The sequence below is a fragment of the Cebus imitator genome, unplaced genomic scaffold, assembly GCF_001604975.1.
Source record: "Cebus imitator isolate Cc_AM_T3 unplaced genomic scaffold, Cebus_imitator-1.0 Scaffold82, whole genome shotgun sequence".
Taxonomy (NCBI): domain Eukaryota; kingdom Metazoa; phylum Chordata; class Mammalia; order Primates; family Cebidae; genus Cebus; species Cebus imitator.
Window position 1 is genome coordinate 7,031,713 of NW_016107397.1, and position 23,934 is coordinate 7,055,646.

A 23,934-nucleotide genomic window follows, 5' to 3' on the forward strand; every position below is an offset into this window, starting at 1 on the left:
GAAACAGAGTAAGTCTGCCTCTAAAAAAGTAAAAATAAAAAGGAAATCTCATTAGGTGCCCAGCTGAGACTTGAGGAAGGGGGAATCCTACAAAAGAGGAGCAACACTGTAGTGCAATTAGCAGTCTGTTACAGAGTTCTGTCGTGCGATGCAGATACTCATAGATGGAGTATTCGTTCAAAGGAAGGATGTGTCCAACAGTTTGGGCAGTTCCAACCATTTCCATGAAGGCTGGCACAGGGCAGAGTTGCTAAAAAAGGCACAGACCTCACTTAGGCACCTGAGCCATGAAAATCTGGCTAAAACTGAGCAAAGTATTTATTGTCAACATTGGTTACTTTTATTTTTTAAAGACAGAGTCTCACTTCTGTTGTCCAGGCTGGAGTTCAGTGGTGAAATTTTGGCTCACTGCAGCCTCTGCCTCTCGGGTTCAAGCGATGTGATTCTCCTGGCTCAGGTTCCTGAGTAGCTGGAACTACAGGCGTGTGCTAGCATGCCTGGCCAATTTTTGCATTTTTTAGTAGACGGGCTTTCACCATATTGGCCAGGTTGTTCTGAAACTCCTGACCTCAAGTGATTCACCCACTTCAGCCTCCTAAAGTGCTGGGATTACAGGTGTGATCAACATTGGTTTCTGCAAGGACCTGGCTATAATTTGAATGTTTGCCCCCTACAATACTGAAGGTTTTAAGAGATAGTTGGGTCCTAAGGGCTCTGGCCTTATGAAAAAATTAATGCATTAATGGGTTAATGGATTATCAGGGGGGTGGGTTAGTTATCACTATAAAAAGCCAGGTTGGCTCTCTCATGAGCCCCCTCATCATGTGATGCCCTTTGCACTGCAGGACTCTGCACAGTCCCCACCAGCCAATAGACACAGCCCCTAGACCTTGGACCTTCCAGTCTCCAGAACTGTTAAATCAATGTCTTTCCTTTATAAACGACCTAGTCACAGATATTCAATTATAGCAACAGAAGACAGATTAAGACAGACCCCTCACTTATTTTACCCGACTTTCTTTCCTCTTCATACCAAACCCGACCCCATTCCCTCCCCCATAGGCATTACATGAAATTTATGACATTAAGTAGCATTGTAAACCTATATAATAGATGTGTGCATGTATGAGAAATGCGGACGTTTTGTTTAGTTATACTAAATCTTGTTGAATCAATTTTCTCTTCATATCTAAGAGATTTAATCATATGTACTCCATGCCAATCCAGCATTTTACTTCTAACTACTTACAGCTTTCTACTGCTTGTATCACATTTTACTTATCTCTGTTAATGATGTCCACATAGGATGTCTCAAAAATCTTGTTATGAAGAAATTCCAGTGTATAAAGAAAAATTTGCTTAATCTTAAGCAAAACCAACAAGTAGAATATATGAAGATATCCAGCGAATAATTAAGAAAAGGGTAGTATACAAAAAAAAAAAAAAAAAAAAAAAAAAAAAAAAAAAAAAAAAAAGGATAATCTATACCTGAAATTATTAGTGGTTAGAAAATGCAAGTTAAAACAACAAGATACCTCACTCACACCCTTCAGAACAACAAAATTTACAGGGACATATAGTAAATATTGGTAAAGATGTGAACGGTAATTGAAAATGTTTTGTGTTATAAAATGACACCCATTCTAAGGAAGTAACCAGGCAATACCTTTTAAAATTAATGTATATGCCTTATGCAGTATATACCATCAGTTTATATGTTGCAGGGAAGTTAATTCACATAAGGATGTATATATAATGAATTTCATCATAACAATGGTGCAGCACTTAGAAGTGCTGGTTTTGCAGGTAGAACATTTGATAAAATCATTTAGGTTAATGGAAAAAAAAAAGATGGAACAAGATTTTCTTTATTTTTCCATTTGGTACCACATCAACCTCTTCCAATTTGAGGCCTTTCATTCTTTTTTAATTATAAGAAAATTTTAATTCATGTATCTTCCTTGCATGTTGTCTCTTTTTCTTTTGGGAATCCTAGTATATGGTTATTTCTACTATTGTCTACATCTCAGTGTTTGATTTTTCACTTTCCATTTCTTTAATTCTTCTGATGTCCTGGGAGAAATATTTGCTGTTACAACAGAGCCTACTAATTTGTTTTTTGGGTGTATCCCTTCTATCAATCTCATCTATTAAATTATTTCCTTCATGTCAATTACGCATGCTCAAGAATACACCTTTCTGTTGGTAACTATATTTTTACACACACCCCACACATCTTCATATTTTTCTTTTTTTCTTCAAAGATATGTATTAAGGCTGGGCATGGTGGCTCACGCTTCTAATCCCAGCATGCTGGGAGGCCAAGGTGGGTGGGTTGCTTGAGGTCTATGGTGAAACCCCATCTCTATTGAAAATACAAAAATTAGCCATGCATGGTGGCATGTGCCTGTAATCCTAGCTACCCAGGAGGCTGGAGCAGGAGACTTGCTGGAACCCAGTAGATGGAGGCTGCAGTGAGCTGAGATTGTGCCACTGTACTCCAGCCTGGGCAACAGAGACTCCATCTCAAAAAAAGAAAAATTATTAACATTTTGAAATCTATCTGGATGCCTATATTCCACTGAATTAGGCCCTTTCATGTAGATGGTATTGGGTACTGTCTCTTAGTACCAATTCCTCATGTGTCTGACTACTTTCCTGAATTAATTTTTACTGGGATACCGCAAATCTTGGCTGAGAGTGAGCATCAGGGAAAAGGTCTAATTCTGTTTTTCCCTCTTGGGTGGGTTTAAGTGGAGGAGTATGTTACAGAAAAAATCTCCTACCACCACTGCCTGGAATGAGACCCCTCTCTTAACTGATCCCTTCCCTCAGGATACCAGTTGACATGATCACCCTAAGCATTGCCTCCTTAAGAATGTCTCTAGTCACAGCAATGACTGGCTTATGGAGTGAGGAGAGGCTCTTGGAGAGGCTATAGGAACCTGAGTGCTCCCATAGCACCAAGCTCCTCTATGTTATTTATAGTGAAAAAGATTACAATTTAACTACTCTTTAACATTTGTTCTGTCTGCCATAACCTTTCCCACAAAAGAGCCCCATTCACATCCTTAGTTCTCTGGACCCACACACTGCTCTTAGTTCTATGGCACCTCCTAGCTGGCGCTATTACAAGCCAGCAGCCCATGCTAGTGCATCAATTTGGCAGGAAACATAGACTTTAAATTCAATGAAGGGAAAAGCAATGTATAGGAAGAAAAGGCAACATAATTTTAAGAATGTACTTCCTGATGGGTTTCATTTTAAGGGAGGCCAAAAATCCTTCTTAATTTATTAAAACATTAGCATCTTTTAAACTATAAACATGTTACTATGAACACTAACTACATTACTGAAGAGGCAGTTGAGGACCACTTATATACATACCAGACCCTTTGATGTGCAGGCAATCCATAGCAGCAGAAGAAAATGCCAAGCCATTTAAAGTTTTCAGACATTTTACTGAAAACTCATATTGTATAATTAAGCTATAATGACATACCAGTGTGGGAAACCTCTGTAGATATGATTTCCACAAATATGCTACGAATATAGAGTTCCTGCACAAAATGATACAACTTACCAGACATAATTCCTGTTATGTACCAACTCACAATCATCTTGAAGAATGTGGAAGAAAAAGTGCTGAGTAACAAAAATCGGAGCCATGTGTGATTTTAATAAATGAAAAACATGGCATTTCAGCTCAGTGGTAAAGCAGTAAATAAATCAGATGATTAGCTATCAGGCTAATCATGTGAGAGAAAACAAAATTAGATCCTTACCTCATACTATATGTTGTGAACTAATACTGTAACAGTGATCTATGAATTACATAAATTAACCTCAAACAAGTTTTTTTCCATATATTAGAAAAAAGGAGATATGCCTAACATTGTGTCACATTCCAAAGATGAATTTTGCAGGTCAACAATATGACAGTTCAAGGAAGCATACATTTAATTGTTTCAAGTTGATTTCTAATGCTCAAACTATTGACATCAAAATTTACAGAAAATAAATCTCTATTATCAACAGCTGAAAATAAATGACTTACCTAAAGTCCACTTCTGAACTGTGTAACTCCTACAAAGGTTTAAGTCTGTACCAATTAGAATGTCTTCAGTTATTAGTAACAGAACATCCTAAATCAACTGGCTTAAAAATAAGTTTAGTCTCTCACAAAAGAAACAGTCCAAAGGTGGAGTGGCTACAAGGCTAGTTGGTTTAGTGGCTCAAAGACATCATCCAGGCCTCAAGGTCTTTCAATCGTTCTGCTCAGGTCATGATTAAACAATAATCCATTGCTGAAAGATGGTTACCGGTACCACATCCAGACAAGGTACTGTTCACCAAAAGATTCCACTTTACTTTGCTTGAATTCTTGGGCCTTTAAGACAACCTTTTCCAGAAATAGTCTTTCAGGTATATCCTTTGTTATATGTCTAGAATTGGGTTCTGTGACCACTGTCACCCAACTGCTGGCGATGAGAAGGGGAATGTCATTGGTTAAAACTAATCAGGATTTATCTCGCTTCCTTTGAGGAGAAATGGATACCCAAACTCAGCCAGCAGAGAGTAAAAAGGGAGTGACTAAGAAAGTCACTCGTCAATGTCTGCCACAAACCCTTATTAAAATGTGTTCTTAATTCATTCAGTAACAGGAAGGAGCAGAGCACAAGGTTTAAAAGCACTATTATATCAAATGAAAACAGTTAATTCCTATGTTACACATCATTGTGTTCCACACCCTTATGTAAGTGTCCAAATAAAAAATAGTAGATGAAAAATGATAGATACAAATGGGAATATTTTAACTATATCTTAAAACTGTATAGAGTGCAATGAGTTTCTCATTCCTGGAGAACTGTGGCATTAACAATTTAAAATTACCTAAGCAAAGTTTTCTATCTATTTTATACATAGATATCTATCTCTCTGGCTGACTGGGATACAGTTGAAAACAGTATGAAAGCGTTGGTCCTTTAGGGCTGATATTGTTCATTAAGAATGATCAAATGCATTAAATCCTAGGAAGAGTGCAAGAAAAAGTATACTTTACATCTATCAAATGATATTAACATGTAGTGCTGTTTAGAATGGATACTCTTACCATATGAAGTACAAAATTAATAAGGGTACAATGTTTTTTCAAACATGATTCAAAGTCAACATACAATTCCTGTAATGTGATATAATGTAATGTAATAAAAACAACCCCCTACCCCAAACATAAGTCCTATGTTCTTTGGGAACTGCTTACTTGAGTTTAAGGTTACTGACTTAACTAGCTATCCTGATAACTTTACACCTTCTATTTACACAAGGAGTATGTTTATTCACAGCAGGTATCTTCTGTTTCTTTTTTCTTTCAAGTTTGCTATTGTATCAGAAACACATCTTTTAGTATTAACAGTTTCCAAAGGATTATGTTTTCTATATTCCTTATATTGATAGATTTCCCCTTGATTATGAATTCCCTGATATGCAAAACAGTTCCAATCCATGGCAAAATGTGTATACATTCTGAATATTTATAAATTTTTACTTGCCTATAGTCTGGTATTGTTATACCATGTGGTCTTATAATCATGGTTTCCAGTCTGTGAGTCTTCAGATTATGAGTCTAACACACAGAGGCATGTCCACACTAACCTGTATAAGCTCTCTGATGTACAAGGTGTTTGACTTCAGGCAGGAGTTTTTCATAATATTGAAAGGATTTTCTGATATAATATGAGGTCTGACTTCAGAGAAGCCTTCCCACATCTATTACATTCATAGTCCCTCTCCTATGAATTCTCTGATGGCTGTTGAATGCTGATTTGTGGTAGAATTTTTTTCCACATTCAGTACACTCATAGGGTTTCTCTCCTGAATGAGTTCTATAGTGTACAGTGAGGTATGACATCCGAGAGAAGGCTTTTCCACATTCATTACATTCAAAGGGTTTCTCTCCTGAATGAATTCGATGATGTATAGTGAGATAGGACATCTGAGAGAAGCATTTCCCACATTCATAACATTCGTAGGCTTTCTCTCCTGTGTGTGTTCTCTGATGTCTGTTAAGGGCTGAATTCTGGCAGAAGGTTTTCCCACATTCACTACATTCATAGGGCTTCTCTCCTGAATGAATTCTATGATGTATAGTGAGGTATGACATCTGAGAGAAGAATTTTCCACATATATAACATTCATAGGGCTTCTCTCCTTTATGTATTCTCCGATGTCTACAAAGGGCTGAGTTCTGGTAGAAAGTTTTCCCACATTCACTACATTCATAGGGTTTTACCCCTGAATGAGTTCTATGATGTATAGTGAGGTATGACAACTGGGAGAATAACTTTCCACATTCATTACATTCATAAGGTTTCTCTCCTGTGTGCACTCTCTGATGTCTCATGAGGGCTGAATTCAGGTAGAAGGTTTTCCCACATTCATTACATTCATAGGGTTTCTCTCCCGAATGAGTCCTATAATGTACAGTAAGATACGATAACCGAGAGAAGAATTTTCCACATTCGTTACATTCATAGGGTTTCTCTCCTGTGTGGGTCCTCAGGTGGGTTGTGAGAGTAGACTTGCGGCAGAAACATTTCCCACATTCACTACACTTGTAGAGTTTCACACCTGTGTGAATTTTCTGATGGTCATTAAGTGCTGACTTTTGGGAGAATGTTTTCCCACAGTCATGACAAACATAAGGTCTCTCTCCTGAATGTGTTCTCTGATGTTGTGTGAGGTGTGTCTTCTGGCAAAAGGATTTTCCACAATAATTACATTCATAGGGCTTCTCTCCTGAGTGAGTTCTCTGATGCTGAATGAGGTGTAACTTCTGGTAAAAGTTTTTCCCACATTCATTACATTCATAGGGCTTCTCCCCTGTGTGTGTTCTCTGATGCACAGTAAGGGTTCCCTTCTGGCAGAAGGATTTCCCACACTGATTACATTCATAAGGTTTCTCTCCTGTGTGAGTCCTCTGATGTATAATAAATTTTGACTTTTTACAGAAGGATTTCCCACATTGACTGCATTCATAGGGCTTCATTTCCATATGAGATGTTTGATGTACAGTGAGGTCTGACATCTGGAGAAAGGCTATTTCAGATCCATTCCACTTATAGGGCTTTTCTTCCATGTGATTAACAAAAACGGTATCCTTTTGGAAGGCTTTCTGGCATTCAATATATTCAAAAGGTTTCTCCAAAATATGAATTTTCTGATAAAGACTTTCTTCGTTTAGAGTATAACGTTCCCCATTTTGACTAAATTCATAAGCTTTATCTCCTGGATGAGTTTTCTCAAGCTTAATATGGAGGAGTGATTTCCCACATCCACTACATTCATCAGGTTTCGTTCTTGCATAGCTTCCATCACTACTAATATATTCTGAAACAGATGTTAAATACTTTTCACATGAGTCACATAGGCTATTTTTATAAGATATTTTTCTTGAAGGAACAGGGTTCGTTTCTACATCAAAAGTTTTACCAGGAACATTACCTCTCTCTTCAGTCAGGGTCTTAATGAACACGGTTTGCCTTGAAAGTTTATTTTCGTCTTCCTGGACTCTCTCTATTAGGTTATCAGTTTGCCAGACTTCATCTAAAGAGAGAAAAAATTAACCAACGTTTGTATATCTTCCTATATATATGATAGAGAATGAGGCTTATAAAACTTGTACACAAGCATCTCATTGTGAGTAGACGCTAGCTTCATGAACAGATGAAAATAATTCCAAGTGTACTTGTCTCCTTTATTCTTTTGGTTTAAAATTACACACACACGCACGCACGCACACATGCATATCTTCTCTAGAAATGGAGGAAGGGGGAAGTAAACTGACAAAAACACACGCACTTTTGATCTACTACTTTATATTTTGTTCAAAACTGGGTATAGAAGATAAAATATAACAGAACAATGATTGGTAGGCAAAGAATACAGGATGAATGGCTGACAGGGTAGATACTAATAGAGTGATGAGGAGTGCTGTTGGACAAGGAGGGTCATAAGATGTATTCAAGTAGGGATTCATTTGGGGGAGGTATAGCTGTACTTTATACCATATCACTTCATACCAAGTTGAGAGAGATTACAGTTTAAGGCATTAGCACTGTATACTAAGATTTTTGTGGTAGCATTTTTACTAGTCTACATCCTTCCAAACTATTTTGACTTCTTTCTTCATTCCACATAGTAGAATAAACTTACACCTAAGTCTCCTCATGTTTAAAGGAAGAGCCCTATAACCAGGCATTCACCCTGTTATTCTGTTTCACTTGGATGAAGAATCCCAGGAATATATATATATATATCTCCAAAAGGAAATAGAAAATAGTCCACAGAGCTATAGGTTTATCTTGTGAGGCTAGCGAGAGTTCAACTGGAAACTTTAGATGAAGACATATTGCAAATCATATTAGGACTCATAGCAATCCAGGCATGACAGAATATAGTTCTTATTTACATCGAGTCAGAGGAAACTGAGAAAAAATTTTAGATTTTTAAGTATTCTAATGATGCTATGATTTAATGCTAAACTCATTCTGACCATGAAATTCTACTTGTTCCTATTTGAACAATATATTTAATAGCATGAACTCTAGTGAGGTGACCTAGGGCAAGCTACTTAGCAATTCTCTGTAGTCAGTATCCTCCACAAGTCAAATGGGGATACTGGCACCGACCTCATAAGGTGGTTGTAGGATTGCAGCGGTTAATAAAGTGCTCAGAGCAGCATCTGGCACAAAACACATGCTTGATAAGCTTAGCAATTATTTTTCCCATCTTTCAATCACCTGATAATTTCCTTAAGCCAGTCCCACCCTGACATACTACCATCACTTAATTCTCAGTGTGAGTGCTTTCCCAATCCTGAGTAGCATTTAGTGTACAAACCTTAAGAATCAGATCCCTGGCCAGGCACAGTGGCTCACACCTGTAATCCCAGGACTTTGGGAGGCTGAGGTGGGTGGATCACTTGAGGTCAGGAGATCAAGCCCAGCCTGGCCAAGATGGTGAAACCCTGTCTCTACTAAAAATACAAAAATTAGTTGGGTGTGGTGGTGAGCGCCTGTAATCCCAGCTACTCAGGAGGCTGAGGCAGGAGAATCACTTGAACCCAGGAGGCACAGGTTGCAGGGAGCCGAGATTGCGCCACTGTATTCTACCCTGGGCGACAGAGTAAGACTCTGTTTTTAAAAAAAGATCCCTTGCTGTGCTCCTAAAATAGCAACTTTTATTTTTACTTGTCTTAGGAATATCTGGATGAACCTGACCACAGTACTTGCTATCACACACATTAAGTGAAGTGGTATCAAACATATCCTCTATAACCTATGCTTTCCCTGAACCCACTGCCAAAATATCAACAGATCAAATGAGAAAAAAAATCTGATAACCAATACTTTTCACCACCAGGGCTCACAATATGATTCCAAGCTAGGATGACAGTCATCTACCAAAATATTCTGTTGCAGGAAAAGCAAGCTATTTGTGGTACAAGGAGGGTCCTAAGGTATATCCAAGCAGAGAGCTGTTTGGAGGAAGTGGGTCTGCGCTTTACACCTTCTCATGTCACATCAAGTTGGGAGACACAGGTCAGGATCTAAGGCATCCTCACCTTATGCTAAGATCACTATGGCCTGAAAAATACCCAGCACATTTCATGTACAGTCTCCATCCTTATTGTTTCACTCAGTTTGCTTGACTTCCTGCCTTCGTCTTCTCAAAACCTACCTTTGTAGGGGATTTCCAGGCTTAAAAAAAAATTTCTCAAACCCTTTCTCACCTCAGTTAATTCTATTTCCCCTTGAAGTTGAGAATATTGTCTTTAGAATCATTTTAGTGCAAAGTGACTCAGCCTTGCATTGGAAAATCAGCACTCCATGTAAAATACTGAGTTTTAATTACTCCATGCAGCCCTGTTCTCTTTTCTTAACCATAACCTTTTTCCTAGGAAGTATAATCCTATTTCCTATTTTCTTTGAACCTCTGAATAAAAATCAGAGAAGCTGTTCTTAATCTTTATCATACAGATGTTTTTCTGCTACTTGCAAAATATATGGGGATGTGACCCAGGCATGCATATTTTTTCTTTTTTTTTTTTTGTAGAGACAGGGTTTCACTACGTTAGTCAGGCTGGTCTCAAGTGATCCTCCTGCCTCAGCCTCCCAGTGTTGGGATTACAGGTGTGAGCCACCACATTTGGCCCAGGTATGCATAATTAGAAATAACTGCCTATAAATTATTTCTGAATGGATGGACAAGAAAGTTCTTTCACCTACCTAGCTTCTCAGATAATTAAAGAAATAAATGTCTACTCTATGTTACTTACTACTTCAGGGGATAACATGTCCTTTTCTTTACAGGATTATGATCCAAGAGCAAAACAGCTCGAGCAAAATATGTACACTATCAAATAACATATTACTTAATCAGACTCACTTCTTTATCATATCACCAATAGGTGGAACTGAAATTGAGGGAAGGGAGATACAGGAGTCATGATAAGAGTTAGGGAGGAAAAACTTCAGGGAAGGTTTGAAGATTTGAGCTTAGACTTAAAGAATGTGTTATCTGGGGGAGGGAAAGCACACCTTAAAGAAATGTGAAGCTGTAGGGACAATAGTCTCATGAAGAGAAGACATTAGAAGTGTGGACCAAATGGAATGTAGGGAGAGTTTTGGGGAACAACAAAACATTACTTTTCCAGGCAATACAGGGCTAATGTTGTTGAGATCCTTAAGGGACAAGGAATTAAAGTTCCCTTTAGGAAGTAAAATGTAACTAGCTATAGGCTTATGAGGCTAGCAAGGAGATCAACTGGAAACTTTAGATGAAGACATATTGCAAATCCAATTAGGACTCATAGCAATCAAGTCAAAGGAAACTGAGGATATACAGAGGACCAGGACCACCGAAGACATTTCATACTAGACAGAATCCAGTCACTCAGAGAGATCAGTGATATTGGATGAGAATTTCAATGTTTTCACAGGACCACTATAGAAAAAGAAGAGATTAGTATAGTTTAGAAAGTAAAGGGAGGTGGAAAGGTGATTAGTAATTATAATTTAGAATAGGTCATGATCAATTTCCAGGCCTGATGAGAACAAGAGCAGCCCTGTACGGCTATCACAGAAAATACCAGACTAGAGACCAGACTGTGCAGTGGTGGTAGAGACATCATCCATGGTGTGAACAACATAAAATAAAAAAACAAACTCCACTGGAGGTATCCTTTGAGAAACTCATAACATGAGGAAATCATAGTAGATAGAAAGAGACCCTTTAAAGACATTTCTGGAGGTGGTGGAAGCATAAACCAGACTTCCTTTATGTATATAATACTTATTAAGCACCTGCCATGACAGGGTATCATTCAAGGCATTGGGAACGGAACAGAGAATAAGAAACAAGATGAAAACGAGCAGTTGGTTAAAGGAGGAGACCCAGGTACTGCTGTCACCAAATTTCAGAAGGGCTGGGTCTCAGGAATGAGCAGCACTGTCAAATCAAGCACAGGTACACATGACAAGTGGCAGAATCCACTGGCTTAGGCATAGGATGGGGACTTTGGAGTCTAACCTCAAAGAAAGAGAAGTACAAAGTAGAACAGGCTCCAGAAACAAGTCTGAAGCACTGCATGGTAAAGATTAAAAAAAAACAAAAACAAAAGCAGAAGTTACTAAGAATACAAGAGTGACATAAGTTATTTTTAAATAACAGACTTATAACACCTAAAAAATAATCCATGATAATGGTTTCTGAAAATGCTAGCAGAACAAGCAAAGACCCAAAGTTTAAGAGAACAATGGAAGTGACTGGAATTGGATTCTGGGGAGTGACATGTACAGAAAAGCTTCATAAACATAAGTTCTTATGGGGAAAGAAGAAGGCTGTGGGAGTGAGAGTCAGGTTCATAAAGTATATAAGCAACTATCTCTAGTCACTTCTAAAGGTTTGGGACCATTAAAAAAATCCCTGGGAAAAACACTCTCAAGTTACCGATCTCCTCACTGCCTCCACTAACACACCTGGATAGCTCTGAAGTAGGAATTCTCCTTCTACTATCCATGGCTCTTCTCCTTGTTCCAACTTGGTGATAACATCCGGTTTGATAATGTGATACCCTGTTAATGAGAAATGAAAGAGAACTTGAACCCAGCTGCTTGGCTTCAGGGTCTCCATCATACGGGGAAAATGCCATTTGTGCTTTATCAAAATCAGAACCTTTCACTGGGGAGATCAAGACCAAGATGCCCTGCCTGGTGCCCAAAACAGATTACTCACATTTGTCCCATCAAATTTTAAGTTATAGTCATTAAATTTGTAAGAAATCCCATATATTTTAGCAACTGAGAAAGCAAGCTATCCTCACCCACGGAAACTAGATTGCTGTAGTTCTCCAGCATCACATCCCTGTAAGTTATCTTCTGCTCAGGGTCCAGCTGCTGCCACTCCTCCTGGGTGAAGTCCACAGCCACATCCTTGAATGACACTGGCCCCTGAAATGGCACCGTGATTGGGATTGGGTGATGTGAAAGAGGCACATGGGGACAAGATCTTACCATACTCACTGGCAAAATTAGCCATGAACATTGTATACCTTTATTTTAGGTTACAGACTGTTGAAGGAAAACAGACATATCAGAAATATGCTATTCTGGGGTTCATTCAGTATACATCAAAAGAAAACACTGGGATTGCATGGTGAGCCAAGAACAATCCTGGCTGCTGGGGACTCTAACACCAGCAGGCATGAATCTCAACCCTGAGGAGCACAGGCCTGGGGACATGCACAGAGCCCCTGGATGCACTCTGCTCCTTTGCACATTCTTCAATTTGCTTCTAGAACATTAATAATGTTGGTCCTCTTCTTACCTCCCTGGTCATGCCTTCTCAGTCCCTTTGCTGGCTCCGCCTCTACTCCAAGTCATCCTGAATGTGGCACACCCTAGGGCTGTCTATCTTTTTCTCTTTGCTGTCTGTACTTGCTGCTTTGATGGTGAGCCACCTGGCTTCCTGGCTAATTTAATTACAATCTATACACCAACATTTTCCAAACTTACATCATCAGCACAGGCCTTTTTCCTAAATTCCAGACACATATGTCCCAGATGGCAAACTCAACATCCCTGAAATTCAATTTCTGTTCCTGTTCAAACCTGCTCCTCCTATAGCTACTACTGGAACCAACCTACAATATTTTCCACAATGAACAAAATAACAAACAGGCTGGGCAACACACATTCTAGCTTTGTATTTTATTGTCAAGTGACCAAGCCTACGGCAGGTCAGAATGCAGCCCGCCACATGAATCATCGGTAATAGCTTCGTTCAGATGTCCGTTCCCAGCTGGGAACCCTGTATTTCCTTTCTTCCCATGGTACATGTTCTAGGAGAAAGGAACATTCCTGAGGAGGGGCAGACAGCTGACCTGGAAGCTGTCAAAACCACATCTATAAATGTATATCTTTTGAATAAACTGTCCCATTCACAAGTACTCACATTAGCCATTATAACTGTTTCCTTTAATATTATCCTCTCTAAAATAAAGAGAATAATGCTGCCTATACATAAGACCAGTATTGAATGGACGAATCCATGGAAAGCACTTAGTTTTTTGGATAAAACGCCTACTTATCAATGATATCTTCTGTTATTGTTGACTTTCTACTATGCATCTGACCACTTTCCAAATTAGGCCAGAAAATTAAGCACAAAACACAGAAGTTTTTAAACACTGAAGGTTATATGGTTGTTATTTCTGTAATTGCCAAGGTAGAATTGTAAAACAGTATCTGCGTATTAGGAACAAAGAGGCTGAGATGATTTCAAGCAAATATGGTAGTAGGAATGGTGTAGAAGGTGTGGAAGGAAAGGCTATGTCATGTTCAGAGCTACGTAAGATGATGACAAACTCCTGATGTTCACTGAACATCTTATGTTTTATATGTGGAATGATCCATGAGAGCAAGATGGGTTCCGCTGAATCCCTAAGATGCTGTGCCATTCTCTCCTAGCTCCAGTTAGAGGGGTATCCACAGACAGGCCTCGCTGGCCTGAGAAGGCTGAGGGTGATCAGGGCTGAGAGTGTCCAGCTGCTGATGGGACACACATTGGGGGAAGAAGTGGGTCCTGCCCCAGCGAGATGAATCCAGGTATAGAACTGCCCCAGCAGATGATGAGAACCTCTTGGAGAGCAATAGCTGAGCTTCCAGAAACTCTGTCTACATTTCATTCAGACTGCCATGATGAGGATCAGGGGAGTCCGGAAGTTCATATATCGCATCACTCTGCCTTGCTAAGCAATAACAACTTATTTATTTCTTAGGAAAGTTAGCCCGGTTTCCTTTATTCAAGTGGTAGGTCCCTGCTTAGTGTGTTCACTTGATATCTGTCAGGATAGTCACTGTGCAATGGGTCAAAACGGGCAAAGGACTTTCACCTAGGACTCACAAGAGGAAAAATGTGAAGAAAGTCATAAGCTTGGCTGGGCGCGGTGGCTTACACCTGTAATCCCAGCACTTTGGGAGGCCGAGGTGGGTGGATCACAAGGTCAAGTAATCGAGACCATCCTGGCCAACATGGTGAAACCCCATCTCTACTAAAAATAAAAAAATTAGCTGGGCATGATGGTGCATGCCTGTAGTTCTGGCTACTTGGGAGGCTGAGGCAGGAGAATTGCTTGAACCTGGGAGGCAGAGGTTGCAGTGAGCAGAGATTGTGCCATTGCACTCCAGCCTGGGCGACAGAGCAAGACTCTGTCTCAAACAAAAAAAAAACAAAGAAAAACCTCATCAGCTCAGGAAAAGTCACAAAAGGAATGCAAACAAATGAAAGTAACGAGACCACACATATCTATGACTACAAACTTGTGAACACATAAAATCTCTATTTTAAACCAGAATCCCCCTTTTAATAAAAATATGCCAGGGACACAATCTTAACCAAAAAAAACAAAAAACACAAAAAACTTAGAAATAGACATACCATTTCAGTCACACTTCCATCATATAGATCATATATAATGTATTTGTTTTTGAGTCTTTCCATTAAGAGATTCTAAGTGATCTTCCTGAGAAAGAATATTTAATTCTTTTTAGAATTCCATTAGCTAGAAGAGTCCTCCTCTGTCTGGCATTTCAGCTAGAAACCCCTGAGTGCCCTTGACTCAATCCCCTCAAACCTCTACTGGATTTCCTGTTTTTCACATTGTCAGTCTCTATTACCTCTTTTCAACAGATGACACACTTTCCCAACTAGAAGGCTTGAAATTCTCTGCAGGACAAAACCAAAACTCAAACCAAATCAAAACTGAACCTGGGTCCATCTTGGTATTTATCTGCATTCCCATCCCTCAGTCCCTTAACAGAAAGTCCAAATTCTAAGGAAGCAAAAATCTTACCAGCCCTCCAGGAGTCTTACTCAGGCCCTTAATGCTGGTCTCCTGAGTGCTTTTAAAAGCCTCTGCCACTAACCCAAATTATTCCAGGGCTGGCAAATGCCACTTTTCCCTTCCTTGAATGACTAAATCACAATACTTTGATGATTCATTCATTCATTCGTTCATTCATTTGAGACATGATCTTGATCTATTGCCTAGGCTAGGCTGCAGTGGCACAATCATAACTCACTGCAGCCTCAAGTTCCTAAGCTCAAGTAATCCTCCTGCCTCAGCCTCCCAAAGTGTTGGGATTACAGGTGTGAGCCACCATGCCTGGCTGAAGATGCATTTAAAATCAGACTTCTGCTTCATTATCACTTCAGAGTTTCCCATGTATTGAACAGAAGGACTTCCATGATCTCCCACAATTACATCCATGAATTACTTCCTCCAAGAACATAAGCACCTTGAGAGAAAGAAGTGCCTCTTAAAATCATATCCCAAACCCCAAGACAAATGATGTTAGTGTTTAAGAAAAAAAGACAAAATGCTAGCTGAGGAGAAGGTTACAGAGCAAGCAAGAAGGGAGATTCCTCTGGGACTCCTTAAGCTCCAGAACAGCAGACATCTGCATGGTAGACTGGCTGCTGCTCTAATTGCCTGCAGCTGAGAAACACCAGTATAATGACACAAGCTCCCAAAAGAGTAGTACCTTACATTTATATCATAAGAAATGAGATGGGATTTCAGACAGAAGGAAAGGATGGTCCTCGCAGGTGGCTGAGCATGTGTGTGGATGGTCAGGATGGAACTGCTGTCTCCCTAAACCTCACTCTTGGCTGATGAGTTATTTCCCTCAGAAAAGAGAGGCAAATGGGAATGCCTTGTCTACTCTCTTCTCTAACCACCTCCTGGGCCTGTTCGCATCTCTGTCCCCTCTGGCTGACTCAAGGCCCCACAGCCATTCTCCTCATCCTATGGGCAAGAACTACTTTTCATTCTCAACAAAATCACCTCCACTATTATTTTTTCCATGAAAACAAAACAAAACAAAAAATCATTTCTTAACCCCAACTCCTTCTTCTGCTGCAATCCAATTTCTCTTTTCCCTTTAGGGCAAAATATCTCAAAAATTCCAAATAGATCAAATCCAATTCTTCTATTACTCTCTCCTAAACCTCTCCAATCAGGACTTCCCTTACAGATCCAGCCACAGGGCCTCAGGGAGTCACATGACCTCCCCTGAGCTAAATCCCAGCGCTATTTCTCAGTCTTCCTTGGGCTAGGCTCTTAACAGCATTCGACACAGTTGATTGACCCGTCCCTGAAGCCTCTCATTCTCTTGGCTTCAGAAACTGCACGCTTTTGATTCTCCCTCTAGCCTGACCAGCAGCGCCTTCCCAGTTCCTCCTTCTCTACCAGACTGTACACAGGAGAACAACAGATTCATCTCACAAACTACACACACATACCCCCCTGCCTTCCTCATGCTGCCACTCAACACACACACACACACGCACACACCTGCCTTCCTCATGCTGCCACTCACTGCATACTAACACAGCCCAAATTTTAAACATCTGAAACCTAATTCTGGCCTTTTCTCAAACCGGCTTTACCCACAGTCTTCCCCATCCCAGCTTAAGGCAACCTCATTTTCCTAGTAGCCACTCTGGGAGCCACTCAAGTGCTTTTCCCATGGGGGAAGCATGATATGATGAATACTTTCAGGGAAACACTCAACATGGGAAATGAAATATGCCTGGGCTCGTGAAGGAAAGTAGTGGCATAGAAAGGCAATCTCTGCAACAGTAGAGAGACAAAAACAGAAGCTATTTTAACAACAGCAGGAAGGAGATAGGGGACAAGATAAAAACCATCTAGAATGTGACATTAACAAACTCAATCACATGAGGTCCAAAAATGGACAAGTTTAGAAAGAATCCCATCTTTCTCCATAGGGCTACAGGCTGAACAATGGAACAGTGAACCAATAGGAACAAGAGAAGGCATAGGTGGGGGTTGCAAATAATTATTTTGAACCTACTGCATTTATGAACTTGAAGGGTCCCTGGGACACACTCTAAAGAAATGCTGAGCAGGTGGCTGGGCAGTTCCATGTGGGAGAACCAACACAGAGCTGGTGGTTAGAAGCACAGGAAGGTGAGATCAGATATGTACAGAGTCGTGGGCCAAGAGTGGACACTAACACATGAAGAAAGCCAAAGAAATAATCAATTTCAGGAAGCAGGCAAGAAGAGAAGTGTCAGTGAAAATGACAGAGGAAACTACAGAGTGGGCTAAAGCAAAGAATGGCAAATGTTCACTAGGAGCGTGTGCTAGATTATTGGCAGCATTAATCAGGAGAGCGGTAGGGACAGGACCAAGACCACAGGCTATGGGATAAAATGGGTATCTATGTCAGAGATTTACTACTGTCCTGTCCGCTGTGCAACCCAGATAAACTAAGAGAAAGAAATATTTATGGAGATGACTGGGCACGGTGGCTCACACTTGTAATCCCAGCACTTTGGGAGGCCAAGGCAGGCAAATCACTTGACACTTAAGGCCAGAAGTTTGAGACCAGCCTCACCCAAGTGGTTCTGAAACCCCATATCTACCAAAAACTACAAAAATGAGCGAGGTGTGGTGGCAGCTACTAAAAACTACAAAAATGAGCCAGGTGTGATGGCAGGTGCCTGTAATTCCAGCTATTTGGGAGGCTGAGGCAGGAGAATTGCTTGAACCTGGGAGGTGGAGGTTGCAGTGAGCTGATAGCTCCACTGCACTCCCGAGTGAGACTCCATCTTTAAAAAAAGAAAGAAATATTTAGGGAGACTAATTTAAGGGTGGAAAGGCCATTTCTACAATGGATGGAGCAGTAAAAAGAATCTACCTTTGAGACAACAATGTTTTAGTTACTAGATATATTATGGCTGGGCGTGGTGACTCATGCCTGTATTCCCAGCACTTTGGGAGGCCAAGGCCAGGTGGATCACCTGAGCTCAGGAGTTCAAGACCAGCCTGGCCAACATGGTGAAACCCTGTTTCTACTAAAAAATACAAAAAACAGCTGGGCGAGGTTGTAGATACCTGTAATCCCAGCTACTCCGGAGGCTGAGGCAGGAGAATTGCTTGAACCCAGGAGGTGGAGGTTGCAGTGAGTCGAGATCATGCCACTGCACTCCATCCTGGGCATCAACAGCGAAACTCCATCTCAAAAAAAGAAAAAGAAAAAGAAAAATATTATTTGCACTGAGTCTTCATTGGGCCATATGTTCTCTGCTTACACAGAAACAAGTAAGACAAGAATTGCAATGGTTCAAGGGTTGTTATTTAGGAAGGCTGTTCATAATTATCTCAAAGGAATCTTTAAAATTCGTGCAAAAACAAAAGTGATTCTGCTTACGGTCAGTGTAAGTCAAGGAATGGATGGTATTTATCATTTTTTGTGATAAATGCAGAGAACGTGAGACACATTTGTACTCTGGCTTTAAGAACTCTTTAAGTATCATGCTATCTGTGCATATGAATATGATAAAAAGGCTTGGTGCTGATGGCTACTGTTTTGTCTGACCAAATCTTGTACATATCTATTTCTACTTTTCCATTTTAAAATTCAAATTTATTCTTCTCCTAAGGTGTATTGTAAATCAGAGTAGAGAATAATATACGAACAAAAACACTCACCAGGGATTTATTCATTTTCTGCTGCTCTTGGAAAAATCTGGAGGACTGTGAAAGTGGAGGCAGGTCTGGGGAAGGAAAACCCAAGCAATGAAGTTATGAATGGTCTGGCCTGCCAAGGCAATCATCTCCCACCTAAAACCTACACAGAAAGTTCCATGAAGGATCTCCTATGGGAGACTGTCCCTTTAAGCCTTCAGAAGGGATTGGAAAATGATCAGGAAGGGGACCCATCTGTACATTTGTAACTCACACATGGCTACCTTGTGAATGAGTGGGTGATTCTCATGGTGAATGAATAGCGGATCCTACTGAAATAATCTGCCATCATTAACAGAAAGATTTAAAAAGGAATTCTGGTGACCAGCATGGCCAACATGGTGAAACCCTGTCTCTAGTAAAAATACAAAAATTAGCCCGTCATGGTGGTGGGCGCCTGTAATCCCAGCTACGTGGGAAGCTGAGGCAGGAGAATCGCTTGAACCCAGGAGGCAGAGGTTGCGGTGAGCTGGGATGGCTCCACTCCACTGTACTCCAACTTGGGTGATACAACGAGACTGCGTCTCAAAAAAAAAAAAAAAAATGTAATACTCATCTATTTTCTTTTCTTACTAACTCTTTTAAATAAACATCAGAAAATCCACAGGATGCCCTAAATAAAGAGATGCAGTCAGCATGACTGATTTTTTATTTACACAAACTTCAGTGCCGCTACTCAAAGGATCTATTATTGAAGAACTTGCTCTCACTTAACTAGGATACGGGGAACAGAATACTGGCCTGGGAGATAAAACTCCTGAGTTGTACTATGAGCACATCTACTCACAAAACCTCGGACAAGAGACTCACTTGCTAAGGCGCAGTCTCTTCCCCTGACAAATGAGCCAGCAAGAAATAATCCCTGCAGACTGTTCCTGCACTACAATGTATGATTCTACAAGAGCAGACCTAAGGGGGAATCAGCAGACACTTAAATGAGAGAAGAGGTGCTGACAGATGTTTAGACACGGTCGAAATCTGGAGCACAGAGAGGAGGAGGAAGTGCTGTTGGGATGAGGAGGGAGTGAAGACAACGCAGCTGATGCTGGTGACACTCCCCACGCCCCCGTAAGCCTCGTCCTCGTCGGACCCTGCCCTCAAACCCAAACACACGTCTCGCCTACAAGCGATCGAGACGCTCCCCTGCCCCGATTCTAAGGTCCTTGACACAGTGACTGCACTCACTCAATGCTCGCTCCTGGCCCGCAAACCCACGACCTACCCTCCTGGGGCTCCGCAGCCTGTACCCCACGGCTCCCGAGAGGCCGGGGCGGGACTGCTGTCGCGGGCGCGCTTCTGCTCGCGAGGTCCCCTTCAGTCCACCTCACCAAGGCCGAACTGCTCCTGGGGGGCCCGGGCCCGGCCTACGGGACAAATCCAGGTGGGGGATCCCTCCAGGAGCCCAGATCCGTCTCCCTGGGTGCTCACCGTCCTGCGGAGCCGGGGCTGGGCCGCTGAGGACGCACAAGGGCCGGTCCCGGGTCCAATCGCCTCCGCCGCCGCCGCCGCCGCCACCGCCGGCCGGCCCCTCGGGCCCAGCGCCGCCGGCTCAGGGGCTTGCGCTCGGCGATCCCCAATTGAGCCTCCGCCTGGCCAGTGCACGAACCCTAGCCCGCGCAGCCCCGCGGCCGCTTGAGTGCCGGCCCGGCCCTTCAGCTTCCAGCCCCGCAGCCTCCGCGATTCTCGCCCACCGGAGGCTAAAGCCTGGGGACGAGGGCGAGCGGGTACCTGGGGACGCACCGGAAGCGAGGGCAGTGCGGTGGCTACGCGCATGCGCGAACACGCACACAGAGGGGGGTGCAAACGCACAGGAGTGCACCGGAAGTCCTCCCGGGGCCCACCGCCGGTCCCAGGACAAGTACCAGTACTCTATTTCCCATGAGCCTAGGCTCCCCCCAAGTTTAGAAACTGTCTTAAATGTCTCTACCTCATCTAGCGGTTAAGAGGCTCCATGCTAATTGGCAGCCCCGAACCCGTGACTCAAATTTCTCCTTAGTTTACGGGAACGTCTTCTTGGGGACGCCTTGACTGTTTTTAGGGAACGTCTAGAAAGTCTCTGCTTCACGTAGTGTCTCCTAGACTGTGCCCTGGCCAGGCCTGCCTTACCCGAATCAATGTCCATGTGCAACCAAGACAAATTGAACAAGAGGGTGCATTATGCTCGCTTATGATCACAATGACACAGTTAACCAAAACATTAGTAAACAGGGCCCATGGGTGAAATAATAGAGGATTAGCCTGAGACAGGATACCATCCTCACCCCAACAAGGAAAAAAGTATTCCAGCTTTTCCAAACCACTTCTAGTTTGTGATAGCTAGAAAAACCAGAGAATATGTACAGAAGTGAAAGAAGAAAAAAATTACCCAGAACCTGGCAAGCAGAAAAAGAAACCTGCATTTCAATGGAAAACGAAGCACATTTGGAAGACCATGTTATCTGAGTTCAACCCTGTTCATTATCTTTGAGGTATTTTACACCTCTTCAAAATTTGTAGGTGATTAATGCAAGTTATGTTCTGCCTGGTGGAAGTTGGTTGACTTCCCCCAATCCCTACCAGAGAAAATCCAGTTTTGAATGCATTTTTCCATTTACATAATCATTTCAATATTCCTGATTTGCAAATATGTCTGTTTCTTAGATTCTGTCCCTTTTTTTACTTTTGAGACAGGGTCTTGCCCTGTTGCACATAATGGAGCTCAGTGGCGAGATCCTGGCTTAGAAGTTCAAGGAATTCTGCCTCAGTTTCCCAAGTACCTGGGATTGCAGGTGCACACCACCATGCCCAACTAATTTTTGTATTTTTAGTAGAGATGGAGTTTCACCATGTTGGCCAGGCTGGTCTTGAACTCCTCACCTCAAGTGATCCACCCGCCTCAGCCTCCCAAAGGTTAGAATTACAAGCGTGAGCCACCATGTCCAGCACTCAGATTATCTTTTGATCTAGTTATAATGTCTGCTGGTTTCTTCTTGAATTAAATACAGTCTTTAGCATGTGCTCATTTTTCTGTTTGCATGAGAGTCTGTTTGCATGAGAGTCTGTTTGCATGATTATACCTTCATGTTTTAATGTTTTCCAGGTTGTCACAGAAGTCCCCAGTGGAATCGCATGACTGACCCAGGAAAACCTCAAGACTGGAGTGCCTCATGAACGTTGAAGCCCAGGTGAATCTCTTCTTGGCTCCCAGGAATGCGTCCAAAGTGCCAGTAGAAATGTGCTGTCTTCTCGTTTGTCAGTAATTTCCCCTTCCACCAATTTTGTGTTTGACTTTGGTTTGGGTTTGTTTGCATTGCTGGCATCACTAATTGGGAATTTGTTTGTTTTCGTTGTTGTTTTGAGACAAAGCCTCACTCTGCCAACCAGGCTGGAGTGCAGGGGAGCCATCTCGGCTCACTGCAACCTCTGGCTCCCGGGTTCAAGTGATATTCTTGCCTCAGCCTCCCAAGTAGCTGGGACTACAGGCACACACCACCATGCCTGGCTAATTTTTGTATTTTTAGTAGAGACAGGGATTTGCCATCTTGGCCAGACTGGTCTTGAACTCCTGACCTCAGGTGATCCGCCCACCTCAGCCTCCAGAAATGCTGAGATTATAGGCATGAGCCACCGCGCTTGGCCGGGAATTTGGTTTTATGGTCTGACCACATGGCTATCTCTGTAAGGAGATTAATGTTTGCACAGACCTAATCTCTATTGGGTGAGAGACCACAGAGTCTGATTTGTTAGTCTTTTCTATTTGTCTGTCTACTTTGAGCTGAAATCAATGAAGACTTTCATGCCCACTGGGAGGAGAACTCTTTGATATCTGGCCTGGTGAATTCTTGCGTTTTTGTGTTTACTCTTGACTCATGTTTAAATTTTAGAATTGAAGCTCTAAGCTCCATTTCTTTATATGTCTATGTGTCTGTAATTTAGAAAGGTCTTTACCTCTGATTGTGTGTCTAATGTTTTTCCACCTTTGATTGGTATTAAAGTAGATATAGAGCTTGTTTGTTTTTGAGACAGGGTCTGACTCTGTCATCCAGGCTGGAGTGCAGTGTGTTGGATCACAGATCACTGCAGCCTCAACCTCGTGGGGCCTAGGTTTTCCTCCCACCTCAGCCTCTCAATGAGCTGGGACTACAGATGTGCACCACCATGCCCAGCTAATTTTTGTATTCTTTATAGAGAAGAGGCTTTGCCATGTTGCCTAGGCTGGTCTGCAACTCCTGGGCTCAAGCGATCCTCTCACCTCGGCCTCCCAAAGTGCTGGGATTACAGGTGTAAACCAAAATACAGAGTTTTAAAAGGCTGTCTGTTCTGATGGCTTATAGAGCTGCATAAGTACTTATATGAATTGAATTTGTCTATATTCTTAGAAGAAAGGGAAATTAAACTTCTAATGCTTCCATGTGCTAGAAAAATATTTACTGAAACCAACTCAAATGTTTTAGGAATTCAAGTTCACATATAGTTAACATATATGTTACTGAACAGTCAATGGGCTGCTGCCCAGTGTGTACAGAGGTCGATACCATGGCTCCAACTTTTGTGAAATAAAGCTTTTTTGGCTAGATGCAGTAGCTCATGCCTGTAATCCCAGCACTTTGGGAGGCCGAGGTGGGCAGATCACCTGAGTTTGGGAGTTTGAGATCAGCCTGGCCAACATGGAGAAAGTCCATCTCTACTAAAAATACAAATTTAGCTGGGTGTGATGGCCATGCCTATAATCCCAGCTACTCGGGAGGCTGAGGCAGGAGAATCACTTGAACCCAGGAGGGCTGCATTGAGCTGAGATTGTGCCATTGCACTTCAGCCTGGGCAACACGGGAGGA

At 41.8% G+C, this 23,934-nt stretch overlaps 1 protein-coding gene across 3 annotated transcripts; it reads right to left on the reverse strand.

The window, feature by feature from the left end:
* Window positions 1-3,440: 3,440 nt before the first annotated feature.
* Window positions 3,441-20,897, reverse strand: ZNF12 (zinc finger protein 12). 3 transcript variants are annotated; one of them, XM_017533811.2, is made up of 5 exons: window positions 20,343-20,897; window positions 19,085-19,149; window positions 12,386-12,512; window positions 12,042-12,137; window positions 3,441-7,605 (listed from the first exon to the last, which is right to left on the reverse strand). In XM_017533811.2, the coding sequence occupies exons 2-5, from the start codon at window positions 19,097-19,099 to the stop codon at window positions 5,750-5,752; spliced, it is 2,094 nt and encodes a 697-aa protein (XP_017389300.1). In that variant the 5' UTR covers window positions 19,100-19,149; window positions 20,343-20,897; the 3' UTR covers window positions 3,441-5,749. The 3 variants fall into 3 exon arrangements, with proteins under 3 accessions (XP_017389300.1, XP_017389303.1, XP_017389304.1); XM_017533814.2 differs by having other exon boundaries at window positions 20,549-20,878; XM_017533815.2 differs by lacking the exon at window positions 19,085-19,149.
* Between the last annotated feature and the right edge of the window lie 3,037 nt (window positions 20,898-23,934).